This window comes from Rhinoraja longicauda, chromosome 8 (assembly GCF_053455715.1).
Source record: "Rhinoraja longicauda isolate Sanriku21f chromosome 8, sRhiLon1.1, whole genome shotgun sequence".
NCBI classification, from domain to species: Eukaryota; Metazoa; Chordata; class Chondrichthyes; order Rajiformes; family Arhynchobatidae; genus Rhinoraja; species Rhinoraja longicauda.
The window spans coordinates 43,156,129-43,184,100 of record NC_135960.1 but is presented as its reverse complement, the minus strand read 5'-3'; the positions used below and the strand labels follow the sequence as shown (position 1 = coordinate 43,184,100).

Below are 27,972 nucleotides of genomic sequence, written 5' to 3'. Positions count from 1 at the left end.
CCTTTGCTTCCTTCTTCCAAGGCAATTTTGAATCCAATTAATTAACTCCCCTTGGATTGCATGTGATCTAACCTTCCAGACTAATCTAACATGTCGGACTTTGTCAAAAACCTTGCTGGAGTCCAAATATAAATCATCCACTCCCTGTCCTCATGAGTTCTCTTAGTTAGCTCTTCAAAAAACTATCAGATTCATGACAAATGATTTCCCCCACACAAAACCATGCTGACTAATCAATCCCTGCCTTTCCAAATGTTGGTAGATCTTATCCCTCAGAATCACCTCCAACAAATTTCCCATCATTGATGTCAGGCTCACCAGCCAATAGTTTCCTGGCTTATCCTTATTGCCTGTCTTTAAAAATGTTATAACATTAGTACCCTCCAATCTTCTGGAACTTCACCTGGGCTAAAAATGATACACATTTCTCTACAATTTCCCTTCAACTTCCCCCAAGGTCAGAGGATGTACTTGGTCAGGCCCTGACAATTTATCCACCTTAATGCACTATAAGACTGCAAATCGTTCCTCTGTGGTAATTTATATAAGATCTGAGACATTTCAGTTGATATGTTCAATCCCTCATCTTCCATGATCTTCTCCACATAGAAACTGATGAAAAATATACATTTTATATCTCCCCCCCTCTCTTGCGGCCACGTTGCCCTTCACTCTAACATGTTGGCCCTGAACCCTCACTATCTCACTATAAAGGCCTTGCACTTGGCAGAAATCATTTTACCTGCAAACAACTTCCCCCTCAATCAACTGTTGAAAGTTCCTGTCTAATATCATTAAAATTGACCTTACCCCAATTTAGTTTAACTTGCAGACAGTCCTATTCTTTTCCAAAGGTATTTTAAAACTAAAGGAACTTTGGTAGCTGGTTCTAAAGTATTCCCAACTAATATTTCCATCACCTGCCCTGCCATATTTCCTAAGATCTGGTTTGGGTTTTAGTACAGTCATCTCCACATTGATAGATTTAGTTTAGTTTAGTTTAGAAATACAGCTCGGAAACAGGCCCTTTGGCCCACCGGGTCCGCGCCGACCAGCGATGCCCGCACATTAACACTTTCCTACACACGAGGGACAATTTTTACATTTACCAAGCTAATTTATCTACATCCCTGTACTTCTTTGGAGATAATTTTTTCCTGAACACTCTTAAGAGATTCGCCCCCATCCAAACCCTTAGCACAATGCCAGTCCCAGTACTTGCCTAAGTGATGCCTTTTTTATTCTCCTGTTTGCAATCAGAAGATGAAAATTGTCTCTAAGCCATTTCAGCTTGAAACACCGAATCAAAAGTTTTAATTCATTGATCGTATTTTTTCTGCTAATTTTTTGCTTATGCTGACAGATTAACAGCAAATATAAAGTCAAAAAACATATTGTAAAACTTATTTGAATCTTTCAAGATTTGTAGTGTCGTTGTAACATCTGGAAAAAAACTGGGCAGCAAAAAAAGTTTTCCCGGAAGTCCATTGATGTATGAGTGGTACCAGGAGCATTACGTTGGAGCAGCTCATGGTTTGGCAGGAATCTATTATTTCCTGATGCAGGTATGTGGCTAAATCCTCATCTTTTGAAGTGGGTGAATGCTCAAATAATAAAATTTCAGTGAAGTAAAGAAATATCAATGCAGTGTACATTATCAGCAGTGCATATGCCATTCTTTGTTTAATATTTCTATGTTTTTACGGTTTTAAGCTGTCCTTGAGGTTTTGCTTTAGTTGTCATAGATGACAGTGAAATTGGTAACGGCAAAGATCTGAGTAAACAGTCTGATGAATGTTAGGAACATGCTTTGTAAAGACTGTTGTAAATATTAATATATTTATTTGAGCCAAATTAGGTTCATTTGTTAGATATATTTAAATAATAGCACCTGGTTGCTTGTAACTTAATATAATCATTAGCCAGAATCCTGAAAAAATATATATTTGTTCCAAATATGGACACAAGGAACTGCAGGTGCTGGAGTCTTGCAGAGAACACAAAGTGTTGGAGTAACTCATCAGGTCAGGTAGCATGTCTGGGGGACATCTACCCTTGGGTTCCTTATCAGTTTTTCCGCTCTCACCTTAAACCTATGCACTTTAGTTCTTGATACCCCTACTCAGAGAAAAGACTGTATTCACCCTATCTATTATGCTCATGATTTTATATACCTCTATACTATCACCCCCTCATCCTCTTGGGCTCCAAGGAAACCAAATGTCTCCTTATCCTCTCTATCTACGTGGAGTACCTTTCAGGGAATAATGTTACGTATTCCTAGATTCCTCTGCTCTACAAATACTCCCCAGGACCCTACTGTTCACTGTGAAGGCCCTATCATGGGTTGATTTTCAAAAATTCAAAATCTCACACTTATCTGAATTAAACTCCATTCCTCAGCCCACTTGCCCAGGTGATCAAAATCTCGCTATAATTCTTGATGTCACTTATTATAGTGTCAATCTGTAAACTTACAATTGATGCCTTGTACATTCTCATCCAAATTGTTGCTATAGATGACAAATAGCATTGGACCCAGCACTGATCCCAGAGACACTCCACTAGGCATAGGTCACCAGCCCAAAAACGACCTTCCACTACCACCACCCTCTGCTTCCTACCTTGAAACCATTCTGTATCCAGTTAGCTAGCACTGCTTGGATCCAATGTGATCTACCCTTGCAGAGCAGCTTATCTAGGAAGGCACAGTGGCACAGCTGGTAGTGCTGCTGCCTCACAGCACCAAAGAACTGGGATCGATCCTGGTTGGGTTCTGTCTGTGTGGAGTTTGTATGTTCTCCCTTTGATCGTGTAGGGTTCCTCGAGGTGCTCCAGTTTCCTCCCACACCCAAAAGACATGTAGGTTTGTAGATCAATTGGTCTCTGTAAATTGCCCCTAGTGTTGTAGGGAGAGTTGAGAACGTGGGATAGCATTGAACTGGTGTAAAAGAGTGATCAATGGTAGTGTGGACAGTGGCCAAAAAGCCTGTTTCCATGCCTTATCTCCAAACTTACCTAAATTAAACCTACCATGTGTTATCTTATCAAAGATCTTTTTAAAGTCCAAATAGACTACACCTTTGGCCCTGTCCTCGTGAACCTTCTTGGTTTATTTTTCAAAACGTGACAGATGGAATCAAGTGAGGAGGACATGATGGGAAGATTGCGCCAAGTGAAGGAGGACAGGCAGAGTCAGAGACAGTGGCTGGTGGGTGAAAGTTAGAATTATGTAGAAAGAGAAAAGGGAAAGAGACAGGTGGAGCAGAGTAGAGATGGAGGGAAGGCTGGAAGCTGATGGATGGAAACATAAGAGCCTGCAGTTGCTGAAATCTGATCAGTAAAGAAAGTGATGTTTACCCTGTATGAGTACACTTTGGACGGCTTGATTGTAATCGTATAGTCATTTCTTTGACTGGGTAGCACGCAACAAAAAGCTTTTCACTGTACCTCAGTACACATGACAATAATAATAAACTAAACTAAGGATGGGCACTGCAGACAGAGTGTAGGTGCTCGCCAAATGGACACCGCATCTACATTTGGTCTAGCTAATGTAGAGAAGGCCATATTGAGACCACCAAGTGCAATAGACGATATTGGAAAAGGTGCATGTAAATCTGTCTGAATGAGGGTCCCAACCCGAAATGTCCATTCCTTCCACAGTTGCTGATTGACATTGAGTTCCTCCAGCTCTTCGTGTTTTGCTCCAAGATTCCAGCATATGTAGTTCCTTGCATGGACATGTAAATCTTTGTTTGACTTGAAAAGGCTGTTTGCATCTCTGGATGGTAGTGAGGGAGGAGGTGTAGAGACAAGTGTTACACCTCCTGTGCTTGCAGGGAAAAGTGCAGTGGGATGGAGAGGAGTGGGAGTGTAGGGGTTAGCAAACAAGATTAGTTTAGTTTAAAGATACAGCATGGAAACAGGCCCTTTGGCCCACTAAGTCTGCGCCGACCAATGATAACCCTTACAGGGATTGAACCTGGGTCTCTGGCACTGTAAGGCAGCAACTCTTCCGCTGCGCCACTGTGCCGCCACAACACGAATCACATCTGCGGAAATTAGAAAGAAGTGGGATGGGGAAGATGTAACTGGTAGAAGGATCACATTGCATCTGGCAGAAATGGTATAGGGTCACATGCTGAATGTGAAGGCTATTGGGGTGAAAGTTAAGGCTCAAGGGGTCTCTGTGCCGTCTTGGTGGAGGGGAATGAGAGCAGAAATCTGGGAGTTGGAGGAAATGTGAATGAGGGCTCCATCAAACATAGTAGAGGGGAAACATGTTTCCAGAAGGACACTTCAGATATTGTGGCAGAAAGCATCATCATAAGAACAGATACAGATCAATAACAGTGGATGATCCAAGGGGTTGTGGGCACAAAACCCAGTCACCCAGAATAGTATTATTTTATAACAGTGTTGAAGGGTGGCTTCCTGGAAATACAAACATCCAGAATCATAGTTGACAAAACAAGTATATCTTAAAAAATGTCTGAAGAAGGGTCTCGACCTGAAACGTCACCCATTCTTTCTCTCCAGAGATGCTGCCTGACCCGCTGAGTTACTCCTGCATTTTGTCTATCTTGAACAATGTTTTAAGTGACAGGAATACAGGAAGTGACCACTTGCATCTTCTCAGATCTCTTCCTGAGAGTCTCAATGTGGACTGATTAAAATAAAATATTGTCCTCCCCTGCATAGTTACAATGGTGCAGAATAAGCATATCCCACACCCAATGGCTAGATTCAGGTCCCTTTTAAAACGTTTCCCTTTCACCTTAAATCTATGTCCTGTAGTTTTAGAATCCTCTGCCTTGAGAAAAGAGCTGTGGTCATCCACTTTATCTATACTTCTCATACTTTTATATCGAGTCTCCTCTCTTGTTATATCTTGGTTAACCTTTTGGTTAACATTTCAGATTTAAAATTAGCAATTGCCATTGCATTAATTACAATTGAGGTAGATGTTTTGTGGACATAAATGTACTTTTACTTCACTAGGGAAAGGCCTTGGTTTTCTTTCAAGTTTTTGAAATTTACTCAAGTTATTATTCTGGTAAATCAACACCTCCCTCAATCCTTCCTAAAGGTGTGTGTGCTTTGAATGTTTTTTGCTCTGCCTACCACAATTTAATTATTTGTATACATAAAACTCTATAAGGCATGGGTCATATGTCTTTCATTTAGCAAGACCATGCTGTGGAACAGACTGTATCAAATGCAATTTGAAGTTAATTGAACAAAGGGAATTGAAGTAAAAATGTTTTTTAAATTCTTTGAAAAATAGAGAAAGCTGCCTAATTTCATGTTTCCTCTTAACTATTTTCCTCTTGTCATATTTTCATAGTCTTCGAGGTATAGAGCACAGACACAGGTTCTTTGGCTGTGTATACTAATCCTATTATCCTGTTTTATTCTCATCAATTCTCCCAGATTCCACCACTCACTACACACAGGCATTTTACAGAGGTCAATTCACCTACTGACTGGATTGATGGCTTAACAGGAAATGGTCTCAATGTTTGCCATATGATATTTTTAGTTTTTCATTGAGGAAAGTTATATGCAGAGGGCGGCACGGTGGTGCAGCAGTAGAGCTACTGCCTTACAGCGCCAGAGACCCGGGTTTGATCCTGACTACGGGTGGTTGTCTATATGGAGTTTGTACGTTCTCCCTGTGACCTGCATGGGTTTTTTCCGAGATTTTCGATTTCCTCCCATGCTCCAAAGACGTACAGGTTTGTAGGTTAATTGTCGGTATCAATATTTTAAAAAATTGTTCCTAGTGTATGTAGGGTAGTGTTAATGTGCGGAGATCGATGGTCGGCGCAGACTCGGTGGGCCAAAAGGCCTGTTCCAACATGGTATCTCTAAACTAATCTAAAGGTTAGTATTGTTTTTCTAAGTGTGGCAAGAACAGAGCATCAGCCCACTAAATTGCAGTGGAGCCTAAATTTATTGGAATTATTAAATTAACTCTATTTAACAGTCGTAACCCTATCAAGGATTAAATTTGTAAAAATGTTGTTTTGTAAATAGGATGAACATGTCACTGTATTAACGTAAACCAAAATAGACTACAGGGTAGCGCAGCAGTTAGTGCTGCTGCCTCATAACTGCAGTGAGCCGAGTTCAATTCTAACCTCAAAAGTTGTCTGATTGGAGTTTGCATGTTTTACCTGTGCCCACATGGGTTTCTCCAAGTGCTTCAGTTGCTCACACATCTCAAAGATTTGCTGGTAGGTTAATCTGTTACGATAAATTACTGCTTGATATAGGTAAATTGCAAAAGAATCAAAGGGGAATTGTTGAGCATGTTAAAAGTCAAGTGAGACTCAGGGTAGTTCTTTTGCGAGCTGACGTGAATGCACCAGGCTGAGTAGCTTCCTTTTGTATTGTAACAAGCAATTAAAGCAGACTGTAAAACCTCTATAGGTATGCAAAAAGAAAAAAAACTGACAAAGTTAATGTGGAAGCCTTATCAGTAAGAAAATGAGATGTAAGAAAATAGCAAAGAAATTAAATGTTTTGCATCTGACTCCATGGAAGAAGACACGGAAAATCTATAAGTAGTGGACAGCGTGAATGAAGGAGTGAAAGAAAATAATATATAATTTTTAAATGTTATTGAAGAGGTTAATAGAACTAAATGTTGATAAATCCCAGGATCTGATAACTTGCATCCCACGATTTGATTGAAGTGTTACAGAGATACAGGATGCATTAGTTGTGAAGAGGATCCCATTTCATTGGAAGGTAGTAAATATGACCCCCCCCCCCCCCCCCCCCCACTATTTAAGTGACCCCCACCATCAATCCCCTTGTTCATATCTTCAAAAAGCTCATTCAAATTTGTGAGGCATGATTTCCCATGTCAAAAGTTATGCTGAGTAACCCTAATCATTCCTTGCCTTTCCAATTGCAGATAGATCTTGTTTGTCAGAACTTCCCCAGTAACTTTGTTAGGCTGATATTAGGCTGACCAGCTGGTAGTTCCTAGCTTGTCCTTGCAGCCTTTCATAAATAAATGCACATCATTAGCTATCCAGTACCTTACCCATGGCTAACAAAGATATAGGAATCTCTGCCAGGGCAATTTCTACCCTTGCTTCAAACACGGTCCCAGAATATAGTTGGTTAAGCTTTGTGAAATTATTTACCTGAATGTCCCAGAAGACTCTTTAATAATATTGGTGTGTTTCAGGACATCACTGTTCTCTTATCTGAACTCATTAGCTTCCATGGCCTTCTCCACAGTAAATACAGGTGAAAAGTATAAATTTAAGTACATCCCCACACTGGCTGCACACATAGATGACCACATTTGCCCTTAATGTGCAACATTGAACTTTAAGGATTACTCTTTGCGAGTTACCCATAATAACTTGATTGAGTTTTTTGAGGTGGTTATGAAGAAGATTGATAAGCTAAGGCAGTGGATGTGGTCTGCATGGATTTCAGTAAATCATTTAATAGGGTTTCCCATGGTAGGCTGATAGCATCATACAGTGTGGAAACAGGCCCTTTGGCCCAACTTCCCCACACCGGCCAACATGTCCCATCTACAAGTGTGGTCATCTATGTGTGCAGCCATAGGAGATGGGCATGGTCTTAAATTTATACTTTTCACCTGTATTTTCTGTGGAGAAGGTCATGGAAACTAGTGAGTTCTACCTGCCTGTGTTTGGTCCATATCCCTCTAAACTGTCCTATTCGTGTACCTGTCTCAGTGTTTCTTAAACGTAATTAAAAATAATACCTGCCTCAACTACCTCCTCCGGCAGCTCGTTACATACACCCACCACCCTTTGTGTGAAAAGGTTACCCCATTAATTCCGATAAAATCTTTCCACTCTCACCTTAAACCTATGTCCTCTGGTTCTCGATTCCCTACTCTGGGCAAGAGACTCTGTGTCTATACCCAATCTATTCCTCTCATGATTTTGTACACCTCTATAAGATCACCTCTCATCCTCCTGTGCTCCAAGGAATAGAGTCCTAGCCTGCTTAATCTCTCCCTAAAGCTCAGACCCTTGAGTCCGAGCAATAATCTCGTAATATAAGAAAATAACTGCAGATGCTGGTACAAATCGATTTATTCACAAAATGCTGGAGTAACTCAGCAGGTCAGGCAGCATCTCGGGAGAGAAGGAATGGGTGACGTTTCGGGTCGAGACCCTTCTTCAGACTGATGTCGGGGGTGGGACAAAGGAAGGATATAGGTGGAGACAGGAAGATAGAGGGAGATCTGGGAAGGAGGAGGGGAAGGGAGGGACAGAGGAGCTATCTGAAGCAACTGAGCTCCTCTGTCCCTCCCTTCCCCTCCTCCTTCCCAGATCTCCCTCTATCTTCCTGTCTCCACCTATATCCTTCCTTTGTCCCACCCCCGACATCAGTCTGAAGAAGGGTCTCGACCCGAAACGTCACCCATTCCTTCTCTCTCGAGATGCTGCCTGATCTGCTGAGTTACTCCAGCATTTTGTGAATAAATCAATAATCTCGTAAATCTTCTCTGGTTCCTTTCCAGCCTGACAACATCTTTCCTATAACATTGTTCCCAAAACAAAACACAATACTCTAAATGCGGCCTCATCAACGTCTTATACAACTGCTACATGACATCCCAACTTCTATACTCAATACTCTGACTGATGAAGGCCAATGTTCCAAAAGCCTTTTTGACCATCTTAACTACCTGTGGTGCCACTTTCAATTATGTACCTGTACTCCTAGATCCCTCTGCTCTGCAACATTCCCCAGAGCGTTATCTTTCACTGTGTATGTTCTGCCCATGTTAGTGCACCCAAAACACATTTTTCTGTATTAAATTCCATCAATCATTTCTCAGCCCACCTACCCAACAGATCAAGATCCTGCTGCAATTTTTGCCAACCATCTTCACTATCTACAATACCACCCACTTCAATGTCATCTGCAGACTTTCATGCCATGTACATTCTCATCCACACCATTGATATTAATGACATACAGCAATGGGCCCATCACCAAACCCTGAGGCACTGGCGCTCAGTTCGAAAAGCAACCTTCTACCATCACCCTTTGCTTCCTTTCATTAAGCCAATTTTCTATCCATTCAGCTATTTCTTCTTGAATCTTCCAGAGCAGCCTACCATGCGGAACCTTGTTGAATGCCTTACTGAAATCCATGTATACCACGTCTACAGCTTTTCCTTCATCGACCTTTTTGGTCACATCTTCAAATCTCAATCAGATTCATGAGACACGATCTCCCACATACAAAATCATGTTGACTATTCCTAATCAGCCATTGTCCATCTAAATGCCATTATATCCTATCCCTCAGAATACTCTCTCGTAACTTTCCGACCATAGATATTAAGCTTTCTGGTCTGCAATTTTCAGTCTTTTCCCTGCATCCCTCCTTGAATAGAGGCAGAATATTTTCCACCCTTCAGTCTTCCAGCACCTCTCCAGTATTTAATGAAGACTCGTAAATCTCAGCCAGGACAACTCTTAAATCTCAGCCGAAATCTGATTGAAAAGATTAAGTACTGCAGTATCCATGGTATGTTGGAATCAAAATTGGCTAAGTTAGAGAAGACAGAGGGGAGTGGTGGAAAGGTGGAGCTCTGACTCAGAGGTAACAAACTTTTATTTTGTTGACTGCCACTCATAGAATGTATTAATATGTAAATGAAAGCAGTATCTGATGCTGACATGTCCTCCCATGAATAGCTGCAAGTTTGCAGCTGCATTCCCACTGCTTTTCACACCTTCCTTTTCTGAACCTGTGCTGTCAACTGTTCACTTATCAATAGGCAATGCTTTAGTGATTTATCCAATATTATGCATGCAGTCTTGAAATTAGACTTGACTTTCATTGTAAGAGAAAATATTTATTCCATTGTTGTTCCTTTTTCTCTTTAGCCAGAATTCGGGATTGATCAAGATACACTTCTTAAAATGGTGAAGCCCAGTGTGGATTATGTTTGTCAACAGAAATTTTCATCTGGCAATTATCCTCCATCTATAGGCGAATCCAGAGATAATCTAGTTCACTGGTGCCATGGGTCACCTGGAGTAATTTACATGCTCATTCAGGCTTATAAGGTATTCTTGTTTATACCTGCAAGTAGTATGGATTACATTTTTCTTGGTTACATTTAACATCTTTACAGTTTTGGTAGAGGCAGATCTGCAATGTACAAACTGCTGCTGTCTGATCTTTCTGGGGTTAGAAAGTGAACCATCACTTACTGGTATATGAAATGCAGATGGTTGAAAAGAGCTTCTAAGTAGATTCAATATTATGGATGCTGAGATGCTGTTTTGTTTGGCTATTGGGTGTAGAACTAGAGAGTGTAGTCTGGGTCACTTAAATTAGATGAAAAGTGGTGTGAAATTTTAGAAGCCTCTATCCAAGAACAGATAGATGTTGAAGCATTAAATAGATTCATAGAATAAAAAAGTAAGTGAGTTCGAGCCATAGAGCTATACAGCACGGAAATAGGCCCTCTGATCCAGCTTGTCCAAGTTGCCTAACCAGATTAGGAAATTTATATGGGACAAGGAGCAGAAGTACTCAAGCTTCCTATGGATAATGACAGAATGACAGCAAACAGAAAGATCAATAAAAAAGGAAGAATGAAATGTGAATAAAACTTTTGTGGAACAGATCAAAAAAGCAGGAAATTAGAACAACCGAAACAAAAATCCCAGGGCTTTTTAAGTGTGCATTCACAACACAGGGTGAATATTGAGAAGGAATTTACGTTTGGAGTCAGAGGATGTAGGCGAGGTACTAAATAAGTATCTATATTCACCAAGGAGAGGACATGGAGGAGAGTGGGATCAGTGTGGATGGAATATGCTAAACCAGATTGAGACCAAGGAGATGGTGGTGTGTCTTTTGAAAAACATTAAGATGGATACATCCACAGGGCTAGATGGGAGTGTTTATGACAATTAAACACTCTTGACTCTAAATACGGTAAATATAAATCTGATTAGTACAATTTAGTAGGAAAAAGACTTACATCTTAGAAGATGTGGTAGCAGGTTTAGAGGAGCAAAGAGATCTCAAAGTACAGATACACAAAGATATACAAAGCACAGTTATGCACAGATCGGCAAGGCCACAAAAAAACAAACTAAGCACTGGGGTGCATTTCTGGAGGAATGGAATTGAAATGTAAGGAGGTCATGATGAAGCTATATCCACCTTCGCCAATTTACACTTAAAATAATGCACATAATTCCGATCATTACATTATCAAATTGACATAAAAGGTGCAGAGGAAAGGTACAGCGATGAGGGGAAATGGTGAGGGGACGCCAATCAGTAAAGGACAACCAGATTGAGAAAAAGAAACTCAGGTGACCTGAGAGAAGGCTTCAAAATGATGGAAAGCTTTGACAGAGTGGGTACAGATGGAATGTGGGATGATTATAATCAGAGGATATCAGAACGATGGTCACGAAGGAAGTCTGTGGATGACAGGATTTTTTGGATGATGGTTGGAGCAAATAGCATAGTTGCATTTTAGGGGAAAGTTGGACAATTAGTTAAGGAAAACAAAATGGTCAAACAATACAACCACAACTTCATAATGGGAAAATCCAGAGTTGACACAAAGCTGCGAAAAGAATTACAGCTTCAACTAGACAAATCCATCTTCTGGACCGATAACACAATGGTGCTTAAGTACCACAACAAGGAAACCAAACGCTTTCAAACATTCATGGCAAACAGAATCTCCTTCGTAAGGGATGCTACTGACGTATCACAATGGAGATATGTTTGCACAAAGGAAAATCCTACAGGTGAAGCATCAAGAGGACTGACAGCAGACTGCTTCTTAAGCTGGAAGAAAAGAAGACTGAAGAAGATTCTGTCTAATGGGCAGAATATTGGTGACTGTACCGGAAGAACAAGGGTATGTGCGTACAGTTCGGCTCCAGACTAAAAGCAACACCTTGGAAAGACCGATAACCAAGATATGTCTGCTACTGGAAGCTGATACCTGAGTACAGCAAGGACTGGTGGCCTTAAAGATTGAAGAATCGCTATAGTAGATTAGATGCCAATATATAGTGCATGCTTTTTTGATTATGTATGGTTTTATGGCTTTTAATGTTTATTAGTAATTGTTGCGTTATACACTTATAACAATTAGGGGCCGGTGTGTCCGAGACATTTCGCGTTTATTAGTTATTTTAGTTTATTATATTATTTTGTTTCCTGCTGTATTACTTTGGACACCAAAAGGTTAATACTATGCTTACGTATGGGCTGGGCGGAGCCAGAGAGCTTCCAGCTCCGACGTATTTGTGCAGTTCACGCAAAGAAGCGGCTGATAGAAGATCTGCCAGAAGAAGCTGCCGATATATCGGCTAAAAGAACCTGCTGATAGAAGATCAGCAAGAAATATCTGCTGGAGATAAGATCTGGCAGTTTGTATAAGTCACGTAGGATACAGTAGGACATTAGATTTTTACCAAACTAATCAATAACAAGTTGATGACAAGAGATATGCCAATATGTTATATTGCGACTTCAAATAAACTACTAACTTCAAATGAAACGTTGTGGAGATCTCTGTTGTTGATTGTTTGCATCAAGAAAATCTTGTTCCAACTATCCTACGTGAACGGTAGCTTTGGGACTTGATAAGTAAGCCGAGAAGCTGGCCGTAATACATGTATGGGAAGAGTTTTATGTTCAGTTTCTTTGTATTATGTTCAGATGTTATATTATAAATCCATCTGTTTTTATTTAATCTGTTATTTGGCAATAGATTTTCAAGGATGAAAACTATCTGAAAGACGCTGTAGATTGCACTGAAGTAATTTGGCAAAGAGGGTTGTTAAAAAAAGGATATGGACTCTGCCACGGTCCTTCTGGGAATGCCTATGGTTTTTTAGCCATGTTCAATCTTACTCAAGATAAGAAGTATTTGTACAGAGCCTGCAAGGTATGTAACAATGTCTATTTGTTAGAGACGCTATACCACACATTTTACATTTCATAATTATAGTCATAGAACCATACAGCATGCAAACAGGCTCTTCAGCCCGACTCATCCATACCAACCAAGATACCCCATCTAAACTAATCCCCTAATCCCATTTGCCTGCATTTGGCCCTCATCCCTCAAACCTTTCCTACCCATGTACCTGTCCAAATGACTTTCATATGTCGTTATTGTACCTACTTCAACTAGCTCCTCTGGCAGATCATCCCATGTACCCACCATCCTCAGAATGAAAAAGCTGCCCCTCTGGTTCCTATTATATCTTTCCCCTCTCACCATAAACCTATGTCCTCTGGATTCCCCTACCTTTGGTAAAAGACTGTGCATTCACCTTATCAAATCCCCTCATGATTTTATAGATCTCTATAAGATCACCCCATAGCCTCATTGGCTCCAAAGAAAAAGTCCTACTTTGCCCAATCTCTCTATATCTCAGGCCCTCGAGTACTGGCAACGTCCTTGTAAAATTTATTTGTACTCTATCCAACTTAATGGCACCCTTTCTCCAGCAGGGTGAAGGACAATATGCCAAATGCACCATCTTATGTTAAGATGTTGCTCATTGGCATGTTAACATTATTTAAATGTGGCACACTTTGATCTGCTTTGTACAGCATACTATGTTAGTGGGAAGCAATGAAACTTGCTTCTCACTCTGAAGCTTGCTCAAGGAAAATTGGGATATTTGGTAACAATTCATACATTGAGCAGCATGTGTAGAGCATTGTGCTTGCACCAAATCCCTTGGACTATCATTGTTACACTCTCTCATGAATAATTAATAAAGAATTGCACTGGTGAAAGTTTAATGAGAATTGGTCAATTTGGAACGGAGGGAAAAATGACAGGAAAGCAAGCTATTTTGTTCCTTGAGTTTCTTGGGAATTGTAAATTGAGGAGATATTTGGTATATTAAGTTCTGGGCTTGTGGTTAAGCAGTGAAAGTTTACCTTTATACGTGCCCTGTTTTAAAAGCATCTGCTTTTCATTGAGCATAGAAGACTCTTTCATATCTGCAATTCTTTATTAAAGTAACTATCATCTATGAGATGTGAGTAACATGTTAGTTCAAGGGAATTGGTACAGCTCAATGCTCTACACATACTGCTCAATGTATGAATTGCTACTGAGGATCCCAATTTTCCTGGAGCATGCTGCAAATTGAGAGGATGCTGGGATTTGAGGTCACGGTCAAACATCACCAGCATTAGAGGATGTTTTAACAGAGGTGAAACAACTGCTAAGCATTGTGTATTTTGTTTCATATCTGATGGATTTATTATAAATGAGGATCTTTGGTTTTAAGTTTGCAGAATGGTGTCTTGATTTTGGGAAACATGGCTGTAGAACACCGGACTCTCCTTTCTCTCTCTTTGAAGGTAACAAGCATTTAGAATATCTTTCTACTGGAAGCCCTTGTTCTGCGGTTTTTGTTTTTGTTTGAGAATGCTATTTTATGCTCATTATGACAGATTTTGGAATTAAAATGTTGCCGAATATATCCCATCTCCAAATGTCATGATATGCCAAATTAACCTCTCGTAATGATTTCTCCATACATAACTACTATCTCACTGTATCTGTACTCTTTTCAGAAATGACAGCTATTTGCAGGGTACATCGCAAAGACAACAGGTTTATTCATACATGCACATATTGCCAATGAATAACTGACTAAATTATGTCTCTGAAATGAAATGAAAGTAAAAACCTGATGCGAATTAATTGACGCTCATATGGACAAAAGTTATTATTTTAGCACTTTGAATAAGGGAACAAACTGCAATTTATTTGGGAGAGATTGTAACAAACAAGATCTTGGTGCAAGGTTGGATTTGAAGGATGGACCAGAAGTTGAGTGCTACGAGTCTTGTTACAAATATTTATTATGCACTCCCACTCAGTGTTTTTTTCAGAATTTTTGCTAACACAAGATGAAGATTAAATTGGATAGCCCTTAAACAGGCACAGGGAACAGAATATGTTGTTTACCTACACCCACTCAATGAAATCAAGTGCCAACTTCCTGGTGCGAGCATATAATGATTTATTTGTGCCATTCATCAGAAATGTGCAGGTGCATGGATCAAACATAGTCTTCTTCTTCTTCTTGCGTTTGAGGCAACAGAAATTATGTAACGCCCTCCATGCGCTGTAGCCAGTGCAATGTGGTGTTGTCAAGGGCCGTGAGGTCTACCCCTTCACCAGGGGGACGGAGGACAGTGCAGTCGAAAATGACGTGCTGCGCTGTTTGCTGGTCTGCTCCACACACGCAGGCTGCTGATGGACGCAACCCCCAATGATGCATGTTGGCATTGAACCGGCCGACCCCTGTGCGGAGCCGGTTCAGGACGACCCACTCTTTGCGGGGCATGTCTGAGCCGGGTGGGGCTGTGGTGTTCGGTGCGACAGTGAATTGAGTGAATTGAAACATAGTCAGTAACTTACACTATGTAACCAGATCCTTAGTTTTCAAAGAGCAACTATATTATGACACCAAAGATACTGAGAGGGGAGGAGGAGGGGGGAGGAGAGGGTGCTGCACCAATGCAGGAGAAGTTTGGGCCCAACGGGTCCACTTGGTCCAGTAATATTCTAAATGTGGCCTCACCAATGTCCTGTACATCTGTTACATGACCTCCCAATGTCTATACTCAAAACGCTTACTCTTGAAGGCCAATGTGCTGAAAGCCTTCTTGACCAACCTATCTACTTGTGACGCCAGTTTCAAGAAACTATGTACCTGCACTCCTATATCCCTCTGCGCTATAAAACTCCCCAGATCCCTGGCATTCACTGTGGAGGTCCTGCCTTGGTTTGACTTCCCAAAATGCAACACCTCGCATTAAACTTTCTCTGTATTAAACTTCACTAACCATTCTTAAGCCCTCCTGTCCACCCCATCAAGATCCCACTGTAATTTTTGACAGCCATTTTCACTATCTACAAGTTAGTGTCATCTGCAAACTTACTAATCATGCCTTGTACATTTTCATCCAAATCATTGATGTAGATGACAAACAGCAATGGGCCCAGCACCCATACCACGTTTCAGGCTTCCAGTCTGAAAAACAGCTTCCACCATCATCCTCTTCTTCCGTCCATGAACCAAATTTTCTATCCAATCAGCTGGCTCTCCTTGGATCCCATGCGATCTAACTTTCCAGAGCAGCCTACCACGTGGAACCTTGTCAAATGCCTTCCTAAAATCCACATATACAATGTCTATATCTCTGCCACCTTCCAGTCTTCCAGCAGAGGGTAATAGTGGAGGGTTGTTTTTCAGACTCAAGGCTATGACTAGTCATGTGCCTGAGGGTTCAATGCTGAGCCCATTGCTGTTTGTCATCTAAACATAGCACAAAAAGTAAGGAAATTTGTGTTTGGTAGATTATTTCTTTGTTGTAACAATGCTTCTTGGCAATAAATCTTATACCGTTGGAAAGCCTGTTTATTTCCCTTTTAAATGGTGCAACATTTGTAAGGAACATGCATTTGTGGGATGAGCAGCAGAGCTGAGTATATGGGTTGCGCCCATGAAAAATTTGCCAAATCTTCTCTGCCAATGCCAAACAGCTTATTCTGCTGTTGCTATTGACTCTTGTTTTGAGCTTCTGGTACCCCCAGGTGCTGACAAGAATGGGATGCCATCCCACAACAGTGTGTGACCAGGCTGGTGACCAGCATGAGGAGGAGGTGCCTGGCTGTTATGGCTGTGTATGGTTCTTCCACACGCTACTGTGGCTCCTGTTCATTAAATGAATAAATTGTTAAATTGCCAATATGTCTTGTTTCTTCAGACTTCAATCATCCAATCCACCAAACAACACCGAACAAGAGTCAATGGCAGAATAAGCTGTTTGGCATTGGCAGAGAAGATTTGGCAAATTTTTCATGGGCGCAACCCATATACTCAGCTCTGCTGCTCATCCCACAAATGCATGTTCCTTACAAATGTGGCACCATTTAAAAGGGAAATAAACAGGCTTTCCAACGGTATAAGATTTATTGCCAAGAAGCATTGTTACAACAAAGAAATAATCTACCAAACACAAATTTCCTTACTTTTTGTGCTATGTTTATATCAATGATTTGAATAAGAACAGATAAGGCATGCATAATAAGTTTGCAGATGACACTAAAGTGTGTGTTATTGTAGATAGTGAAGATGGTTGTCAAAAATTGTCGCCGCAGGATCTTGATCGGTTGGGCAGGTGGGCTGAGGAATGGTTGATGGACTTTAATACAAGTAAGTGTGAAGTGGTGCATTTTGGAAAGTGTAACTAGGGCAGGACTTACACAGTGAATGGCATGTCTTTGGGGAGTGTTGTAGAGCAGAGGGATCTAAGAGTCCAGGTACATAGTTCCTTAAAGTGGCATCAACAGTAGATAGGGTGGACAAGAAGGCTTTGAAGCATAGTGGCCATCATCAATCAGAGTATTGAGTATATAAATCGGAAGATTATGTTACAAATGTAAAAGACATTGGTGAGACTTCATTTAGAATATTGTGTTCACTTTTATTCACCCTGTTATAGGAAAAATGTTGTTAAGCTGGAAAGGATGCAGAGAGATTTACAAGGATGGTGCTAGGACTTGAGGGTCTGGGCTGGTTGAACGGGCTACAACATTATTCCTTGGAGCTCAGGATATCTCCCATTGCCTCCCCAACCCAGTGAATCTTCACTACATCCTTTTACCACATGTATATCATTCCATAGGTTAGGTGATCAGACCTGTACACAATTTTTCAGAAGCAGTCTCACTTGAATATTTATTGAAATTTTGTTTATTATAGTTTATCTATGTATATTGTTTGCAAGCCAGTTATGCTTCTGCAAGCAAGAATTTCAATGTTCTGTTGTCAGTACATATGACAATTAAAGACTTGACTGGGACCATATGAAGTTGGAGCAAAACATCTCTATTCTTGTTCTCAAAATCTCTTGCAATAAAGTTCAACATACTCTTTCCTTCCTAGTTGCTTGTTGTACCTGCATGTTCCTCTCAGTATCCCACAAGGTTAAAAGAAGGCATGGACCCCCAAAATAATGGTAATTTGTGTAAAAAGGAATTAAGAAATTAATGTTTTACAACTTATTTTGGTTAATTCAAGTCGGTGGACAAAAGTAAGAATACATAAACGATCTAGTTTTATCTGAATATCGATTGCTAAATGTAAATAATCACTTTGTTAATTTTATTTCAGGGGTGGCAGGAACTATTTACTTCCTTGCTGACTTGTTGCAACCTACCAAGGCGAAGTTCCCAGCATTTGAAGTATAATTCGAACATGACATCAACGTTGGATGTGATGTATTACTTTCTTTTGCAAGTTGCATGTTTCTGTTTAGAATTTTGGATGTGGAACATAGTGCTGATGGAGAGATTTGCTTAACCAAGCAGTCCTACTCTGGTAAACTCCAATGTAGCTTAAGTAAAAAAATCACTTTCTGTAATACAGTATCTTGGATTTATTATTACATGATAAAACTAGGGAAATGCTTTTGTTCTGAAACAAAATGATTTGCCAATGAGAGATCCCATAAGCTCTCAAATGTTTAGGATGATTTCTGACAGTGCTCCATATTAAACCATTTGCAGTGTCAGTGCACAATTTATTTTCTATGTTTAAGAAATGTTTTTGTTACCATTTATCGGGCGGCATTAAAGTTATTTTGAAAATCAGTTGTCTCCGATGGCAAGTTATTGTAGGGACACGTCAGAAAAGGAAAAGGTGGTGCTTTGGGTCGAGACCATCAGACTGAAGGATGAAGGGTCTCAACCCGAAATGTCAGCTATTCCTTTTTTCCAGAGATGCTGCCTGACCCGCTGAGTTACTCCAACATTTTGTGTCTATCTTCGGTGTAAACCAGCATCTGCAGTTCCTTCTTACACATTTTATTAAAATGCTTTCTTTATCTTCACCTTTTTGTGGTTCCTTGCAATATTTGGGTCACAAATCCTAATATGAGAGCAGATTTCTCAGTCCCATGATGAATAGGATTCCCCTATTCCCCTTCGGTATGATATTATTGGGCAAGCATTTCCTCAAATTGTCCCAAACTAGGCCCTATCCTTCAAGGATCAAGTCCTGAGCTAGCCCAAATCAAAATGACTCTGAAGCTCTATGTTGATCTCAAAATTAACAGTAAGATGCCTCAGAGGAATTCACCCGCAACTATGTCCAGGATTCTCCCAATAATATGGACAAGCCCTGCCAAAGACATAAAGACCCGCTCCCACACCTATTATATTTGATATCCAATGTTGGCAAATCCTGGGTTGTGGACACTTTGCTTGTGAACTCCTTCAGTGGCATCACTAATGCTTCCAAATTCCCTTCACCTCCCCACCCCATGTGGGATGGATTCTCCGCTGATGCTCTCATCCATCCTTTATTTGCAGTCAGTGCTGGTGGTGATGATATTAAGTCCAGTAGCAAGGGTACAAATCAAAACAAAATCGTTTTTTTATTGAGTTGTGTTGAGTTTTTAAAGTCTTGTCTCAGTGATTCCCATCCATGTGACCAGTGATTACTGTAGCACTATTTATTTCACAAAATCCTGGAGTAACTCAGCAGGTCAGGCAGCATCCCAGGAGAAAAGGAATGGGTGATGTTTCGGTTCGAGACCCTTCTTCAGACAGATGTCAGGGGGCGGGACAAAGGAAGGATATAGGTGGAGACAGGAAGATAGAGGGAGAACTGGGAAAGGGGAGGGGAAGAGAGGGACAGAGGAACTATCTAAAGTTGGAGAAGTCAATGTTCATTGTGCGGCACGGTGGCGCAGCGGTAGGGTTGCTGCCTTACAGCGAATGCAACGCCGGAGACTCAGGTTCGATCCTGACTACGGGCGCCATCTGTACGGAGTTTGTACGTTCTCCCCGTGACCTGCGTGGGTTTTCTCCGAGATCTTCGGTTTCTTCCCACACTCCAACGACGTACAGGTATGTAGGTTAATTGACTGGGTAATATGTAAAAATTGTCCCCAGTGTGTATAGGATAGTGTTAATGTGCGGGGATCGCTGGGCGGCGCGGACTCGGTGGGCCGAAGGGCCTGTTTCCACGCTGAATCTCTAAATCAAAAATCTAAAAAAAATACCGCTAGGCTGCAAGCTGCCCAAGCGAAATATGAGGTGCTGTTCCTCCAATTTCCGTTGGGCCTCACTATGGCACTGGAGGAGGCCCATGACAGAAAGGTCAGACTGGGAGTGGGAGGGGGAGTTGAAGTGCTCAGCCACCGGGAGATCAGGTTGGTTAAGGCGAACTGAGCGAAGGTGTTGAGCGAAATTGTATTGTAGCACTATTGATGAGCCTTGTAAACAATGCAGATATTTTAGGGGTCCAGAGATGAGATGGGTTGCAGATTGCCCAAATTCTACCCTCTTGTAACCACAACATTGATGTAGCTGGTTAGTTCAACTTCCAATTAATCCAGGATGTTGAGGGGAGGATTCAGAATTAATGTTGCTGAAGTTCATGCAGACTATTCACATTTCCTTGTGATGTAGTAGGATGCCATTGACTCTTTGCTGGTTATGCCAATTCATTCGGATAAATTGCTGCATGTGAATGTTGCTGGCCAATCAATGTCATCTCATATGTTGCCTGTTTATCAAAAGAATTATCAGACAAACCGAACAATCACATCTAACTATATGAATAAGAAAACACAATTGATCATCTAAGACACATGGGAGCTCCTGCAATGAAATTCTGTTCATAATTTTATGTCTCTTTTTTTTCTCAGTCAGTCTGATTCTTCTTTATGAAATTATGTATTGATAGTTTAATTTTCATTATTGCATAAGGCCATGGTGAAGCTAAATAAAACTATCGTTCGACCACTTTTGGAATACAGTGTGCAGTTTCCGTCACTGAATTACAGCAAGGTTGAGGAGACTTTGGAGAGGGTAAAATGGTTCACAAGGATGTTGCTTGGATTAGAGAATGTTAGATATTAGGAAAGATTGGACAAATTTGGATTTCTTAGGAGTACCAAAGGCTAAGGGACAACTGGACAAAAGTGAGTAAAAATTATTAAAAGCATAAGTCAGGGTGGTTAGTCATTTATCAGGGTGGAAATACCAAATGCTAGAGGGAATAGCTTTAAGGTGAGAGGGGGAATGTTTAAAGTAGAAACACGGAACTGCAGATGCTGGTTTACAAATGAAGACTTTGGTTAAGCTGCTTTTGGAGTATTGCATGCAATTCTGGTTGCTCGATTACAGGAAATATTTGGATGCTTTGGAGAAGGTGCAGAGGAGGTTTACCAGAACACTGCCCGGATTAGCTGAGCTGTAGTTAATGGCGTACGTGTACACGTAGTCTGACGTACGTGTTGATATTGTTAAAGTGGACTAATGCAGAGTGGAGAACCAGCAAGATTACACCCCTCATTGATCTATTGTGGTGATGGGCAAATTGTAGTGGGTCCAGGTTCTTGCTGAGGTAGGAGTTGATGTGCGCCATAACCAACCTCTCAAAGCACTTCATCATGACGAATGTTAGTGCGACTGGTTGGTAGTTATTGAGGCATGTCACCTTACTCTTCTTGGACACCAGTATTATTGATGCCCTTTTAAAATGGGTGGAAACCTCAGACCCCAGTAATGAGAAGTTGAAAAACTCCAACTCATTTTGAGAACATCACCAAATACACCATCAGGTCCAGATACTTTCCGAGGGTTCACCCTCCTGAAGGATCTTCTGTCGTCGGTCCCCATGACTGAGATTGCAATAACATTGCAGGCAATGGGGGCATGAGAAGACACATCAATGTTCTCCCTGTCAAAGCATGTGTAGAATGCATTGAGTTTATCCTAGAGTGATGCCTCATTGTCACTTGAGCTGCCACTTGATCTCGCCTTGTAGGAAGTGATGTCTTGCAAGCCCTGCCATAACTGCCGAACATCCGTCTTGCCCTCCAGTTTAGAGCGGGTCCCTTTTTAGCCTTTTTGATGACCTTAATGAGGTCATATCTGGACTCATTATATGACTGCGTCGTCAGACTTGAATGCCCAAGATTGGTCCTCAGAAGATTGCAGACATTCATCCAAGGCTTCTGTTTAGGGAACACGCGGATGGTTTACGTGGGAACGCACTTCCTTACGAAGCCGCTAACAACTGTGGTGTATTTGTTCAGGTCCATTGGCAAGTCCTTGAACATCATCCAGTCTAATGACTTCAAGCAATCCCAGAGTCATTTCACTGCCTTACCTGACCAGCTCTGTGCAGTCCCCATCACTGGGGCCACGTTCTTCAGTCGCTGCCTATGTGCAGGAAGGAGCACAGACAAGTGTTTGGATTTCCTAAAGTGAGAATGAGAGAGGAAGCGGTACGCATCTTTGATGGTGGAATACCAGTGGCCGAGGGTGTTTGACCCTCTGGTGCTGAAGCACACGTGTTGACATTCCTGGCTTAGAAAGGACAGGAGTTGGGGCGCGCCATTTGGTGTTTGTCCACCCCAGCGTGCAGCTCCTCCAGTCCAAGACAGACGTTTACCTGGAGTGGTCATTAAGATGGGGATGACTTACTTCAGGAGGTAGAAGAGATGGCACTTCACCACCAGGCGTTCCGGAGATCAGGGGTTGGACAGGACTGCACGTCTGAGCAGTGGTGGTGGGGGGGGGGGGGGGGGGGGTGGGGAGCCATGTCTCTGTGAAATAGAGCACACATATTTCTTTAATAAAGCAGTCTTGCCATTAAGCCCTCAACTTTATTCTTTAGGGACTGAAAATTGGCCAGTTGGATTCTAGGAGGAGCGGGTCCTAGCCCCCTGATCTTCAGTCTTACTCGCAGGCCGCCCCATCTACCAAATTTCCGGACAAAAGGGATGCTTTGCTATTGTTTCCTGGCATTGTGCTCACTGTACCTGTGATTTCCTGTGAGCAAGGGGAAATCCCCTGCACTCGGGGAATCCCTTAACTCTGTTGCCTTCGAGAGATTGCAAAAACGCTAATCCATTTAAATGGACTAGCAGGTTGTCAGTTACAGCGCTGATTTGTGCTGTTTCTTTGATCTAAATAAATTTTGTATTGGTATTTTAATCCTTTGCTTTATAACTATCTTAAAACATATGGTTTTATCATCACTGTTCCCAAATACTCTCCACTGAAACACCACTCACCTGGCCGGACTCGGATCCCAGTACAAGGTTCTATGTGGTCCCTCCTCAAGTTTGACTATCCAGCTACAGTTTCAGCAAACTTTCTTGGATACTTCTAACAAATTCTTCCCTGTAAAAGCCTTTTGCACTGAGTAAACTCCCTGTCAATATTGATGAAGTTAAAGTCACCCACTATGACAACTAAAGTCTTCCAGTTGCTTCCATAATCAGTCTATTTATCTGTTCCTCTGAAACCTGCTGTCTATCAGGAAACCTGTAGTATAATCCCATCAGCAAACTTGTCCATGCCGATCAAGATGTCCCAATTAAACTCGTCCCATTTGCCCACATTTGGCCCATATCCCTCCAAAGGTTTCCTATCCATGTACCTGTCAAGTGCCTTTTAAATGTTTTTATAGTATCTGTTCAACTACCTCCTCTGGCAGTTCGTTTCATTTTTTCACCACCGTCTGATTGAAAAAGTTGCCCCTCAGGTTCCTATTAAATCTTTCCCCTCTCATCTCAAACCTCTATCCTCTGTTTCTTGATTCCCCTTCCCTGGGTAAAAGACTGTGCATGTACTATATTCACCTTATGACTTTATACAATTCTGTAACATCGCCCCTCAGCCTCCTGCACGGCAAGGAATAAAGTCCTAGCCCAATTGTTCTTATATATCAGGCCATCAAGTCCTAGCAACATCCTCTTTTTTTTCTGTTATATCTATTTTAATAGTGTTATGAAATGTGGTTAATTGTGGAATTAGTTAAATTATTAATCATTTTAATGATCATTGCTTATTCATTCAAACCTGACTCATATAAGTTACCTGCATATTGTTTGGCAAAATAATTGGCAATTACTGGTTTAAAAGTTATGTTGAAACGAGCGAGGTACATTTCACACCACTGCTCTCGAACATTCCAGAGATCTCCTATCTAGTCTACCATGGAGCACCTTCTGTAAATCCAGACATTGATTCGAAACACCACTACCCATACTTTAATTTACCCATTACCACTGTGGTTCCTGTTTTACTTGGTTCCGTAGTCACAAAATGACATCGTTTTACCGTTGCTATTGATACGCCTGCATCCCTCAAATTCTCATAACAATTTCAGCCCTATTACTTTCAAGATGTCTGCACTCCATTAGTTCTGGTTGTTTGCACAATCTGGCCTTTGGCAGCTGTGCTTTCAGCTGTTGAGGCCTTAAGTTTTGGAATTCTCTCGATGCCAATCTCTGACTCTTTGCCTCCCCTTGCTCCTCTGAGACATTCCTTAAAGCAAAACACTGTGATTCAGCTTTTGGTCACCTGTCCTAAAATCTGTAGATTAGAATTAAAAATTGCTGATAATGCACTTGTAATGCGCTTGTCCTGGCCTTTCGATCATCCGGACAGAGCAATCAAGAGATAATTGTATGGTAGCCATTTTTTTCTCCTCGTAGATCTCTTTATAATAGACTATCACATCTCCCACCCCTCTAGACTTTTAAGTGAGAGATGTCGGGATCCATTTTCTCGAATCACCTCATAGCCGTACCAATGACGCAGAAAGCAAGAGCCATTTCCTTTGCCATGAAGCAGTCTGGTTCATCAGAGGCTTCAGTTTGAGCAGCTCCTTGAACCTTTGCTGCTTCAAATTCCATTAGATCATTAGATAATTTGTGTGATTTAAATAGCTCTGTTGTCATCAACTTCCAAATTCAGCTGCTCAGCAAGGCTCACGATTTTATCTGCCACATCCTCGTAAGTCTCATAGGATGGCAGGAGTGCACTGCTACCGAAACATAAATTTTCGCACAATTCAGATATTCAGCAGTAGGCTTAACAAATTGTTTACGTAAATGTGAATTTACATAAGCCGCCTATTACGTAAGTACCTGTATCCTTGATCTCCACTGTGAAAAATAATGCATACGAACAACAGAAATAGGAGCAAGAATGGGCCGTTCCTCTCCCTTAGAGCCTGTTCTGCCATTCAGTCAGATCATGGCTGATCTATCTCAAACACATTGTCTTATACTACCTCTGTATCATTTCATTTCCTAAATGCCCAAAAATGGATTGATCTATTCTGAATATTCTCAGTGTGCAGCCTTCTTGGGTAGAAAATTACATATTCCCAATTTATCTGATTTTGTATAAAGATTTTGATTGAAATATGATAATCTGTGGCACATTGATATTTATTGGTAGAAACAAGGAACTGCAGATGCTGGTTTACAAAAGAAGACACGGAGCTGGAGTAGCTCAGCGGCATCTCAAAAAAATGTGGATAGGTCGAGTCGGGACCCTTCTTCAGACATATTGTGGGTTGCAGGGGGAGGAAGGGGAGGGATGATGAAGAAAGATGGAAGAGAGGAGGGGCACGACAAAGCCAGGCAGGTAATAGGCTGACAGAGGTGAGAAGGGTTATTTGATAAGCAGATGGTTGGACAAAGGCCAGAGATGAAAAGAAAAAGGATTGAAGAGTTGTGAATTATGAAGCTAGAGGAAGGAATGTAGGTGAAAGGTAAAGAAGATGGGGAAAATAAGTGCAAGACTTGGGGCACATGTGAGGGGGGAAGAGGGGGAGGGTTATGTAGTTACCTAAAATTGGAGAATTCAATACTGATTGAGAGTGATCAGCCATGATCGCATTGAATGGCGGTGCTGGCTCGAAAGGCTGAATGGCCTACTCCTGCACCTATTGTCTATTGTCTATTGTCTATTGTCAATGATTATACCGTTGGGTTGTAAGCTACCTATGTGGAATATGAGGTGTGGTCACATCGGGATATAAGGTTCCTCCCTGTCCCTACAATCAGTCTGAAGAAGGGTTCCAATTCAAGTCGTCAAGTCAAGTTTATTTGTCACATACATACACAAGATGTGCAGTGAAATGAAAGTGGCAACGTCTGCGGATTGTGCTAAACTACAAAACAGAATAGACAATTTATTTTTTAACACAAAAAATAAATTAATACAGTAAATTAAATTAGTCCCTGGTGATATGAGAGTTAACAGTCCTGATGGCCTGTGGGAAGAAACTCTGTCTCATCCTCTCTGTTTTCACAGCGTGACAGCGGAGGCGTTTGCCTGACCGTAGCAGCTGGAACAGTCTGTTGCTGGGGTGGTAGGGGTCCCCCATAATGTTGCTGGCTCTGGATCTGCACCTCCTGATGTATAGGTCCTGCAGGGGGGCGAGTGTACTTCCCATAGTGCGTTCAGCCGAACGCACTACTCTCCGCAGAGCCATCCTGTCCTGGGCAGAGCTGTTCCCAAACCAGATTGTGATGTTCCCAGACAAGATGCTTTCTACAACCCCAGAGTAGAAGCACTGAAGGATCCTCAGAGAGACTCTAAATTTCCTCAACTATCTGAGGTGGTAAAGGCACTGCCTTGCCTTACTCACCAGTACGGCCATGTCAGATCCTCTGTGATGTGGACTCCCAGGTATTTAAAGCTGCTCACCCTATCCACAGTAATCCCATTTAACTCCAGTGGCGTGTACGTCCTCGGATGTTGAGCCCTTCTAAAGTCTACAATCAGCTCCTTAGTTTTTGTGACATTCAATAGGAGGCTGTTGTCCTGACACCAGAGTGCCAGATCAGCCACCTCCTCCCGGTAGGCCTTCTCATCGTTGTCGGAGATCAGGCCCACCACCACAGTGTCATCAGCAAACTTGATGATGGAGTTGGAGCTGAACCTGGCCACACAGTCATGTGTGTACGGGGACACACCTATCCATGTTCTCCTGAGATGCTGTTTGACTCGCCGAGCTACTCCAGCACTTTGTCTTTTTCTGACATTTATTGGTATCTGTTTCACTTTTTTTAAGGCTGCAATGTTTTTATACTGCCTTTCCCCACTGTGTATTTCCAGATTGTGAATCATTCTCTACATTACGATTATCCCTTCGTACGCTCCTGTGGGATGGTGCACCATATTAAACTGAAAGAATTATTCAGTTACTAGAGAAATCTATGCAGGAAAGTATAAGTAAAAGTATCTCATTTCCAATTCCCAGTAAACCATATAACTCAGAAACTGAAATCCTAGTATCCACAAATAATTAATTTTGCCATTTGGCCAAGTCATGAGGCTCGGCAGCTGAGACATTCAATCACTGTATCTTGCAGATCTATGTTTCACTGAATTCAGACTCTCCACAAGATGGCAGTGATGAATAGGAACCCACTTAGTCAGCCACTCTCAGATCAACTAATAAACTTACAGGCATATGCAATTAGTTGAGGAAATTGGCACTAAGGCAAAGGATCAACAATGAACTTACTGAGTAGCAGAGTTGGCACGGGGTTACTCATGGTCCAGTTCTTTTCCCATGTTATACAAATTGAAAATGCTGGAAACTCTCAAAAGGTGAGATACAATGGGTACCTCGCCAACAGTGTCTCGTCCCTTCTTTGTTGTTTTTTAGTATGTATTAAATGTATGTTATAGTGTTCTATAGCTTGTTTTATGTGGGGGTGGGGGGGGGGGGGGGGGAGGTTGAGGGAAGCTTTTTAAAAATCTCTTACCTCAACGGAGATGCGATTTTTTGCCGTATCGTATTTCCGTCTGCACTACGGCCTAACATCAAGGAGCTGGTGGCCTCTGCTGGGGACTGACTTCGGGGAGCTCCCTTTGCCAGGAATCGACCTCGGAGCACCAACCGCAGGAGCCTGTGGACTTTAACATCATGGAGCTCGCCTACCCTGGTTAGAGACCACCTTCGGGAGCACCAAGCCGTAGGAGCTTTGAACGCCCCGACGTGGGAGCTTTGAACGCCCCGACGCGGGAGCTTCGATAGCCCCAACACGAAGGTTTCGATCGCCGGCTGCGGGAGCTTCGACCACCC

At 41.7% G+C, this 27,972-nt stretch overlaps 1 protein-coding gene across 1 annotated transcript in view; it reads left to right on the top strand.

Annotated features, from left to right (window-relative positions):
* Nucleotides 1–18,707, top strand: part of lancl1 (LanC antibiotic synthetase component C-like 1 (bacterial)) — a 40,914-nt gene extending 22,207 nt beyond the window's left edge. The window contains exons 5-9 of the mRNA XM_078403775.1: nucleotides 1,422–1,565; nucleotides 9,913–10,095; nucleotides 12,783–12,959; nucleotides 14,326–14,398; nucleotides 18,229–18,707. Coding sequence (XP_078259901.1) covers nucleotides 1,422–1,565; nucleotides 9,913–10,095; nucleotides 12,783–12,959; nucleotides 14,326–14,398; nucleotides 18,229–18,305 — 654 coding nt within the window. The 3' untranslated portion in view covers nucleotides 18,306–18,707. The remainder of the gene's footprint in view (nucleotides 1–1,421; nucleotides 1,566–9,912; nucleotides 10,096–12,782; nucleotides 12,960–14,325; nucleotides 14,399–18,228) is intronic.
* Nucleotides 18,708–27,972: the final 9,265 nt, after the last annotated feature.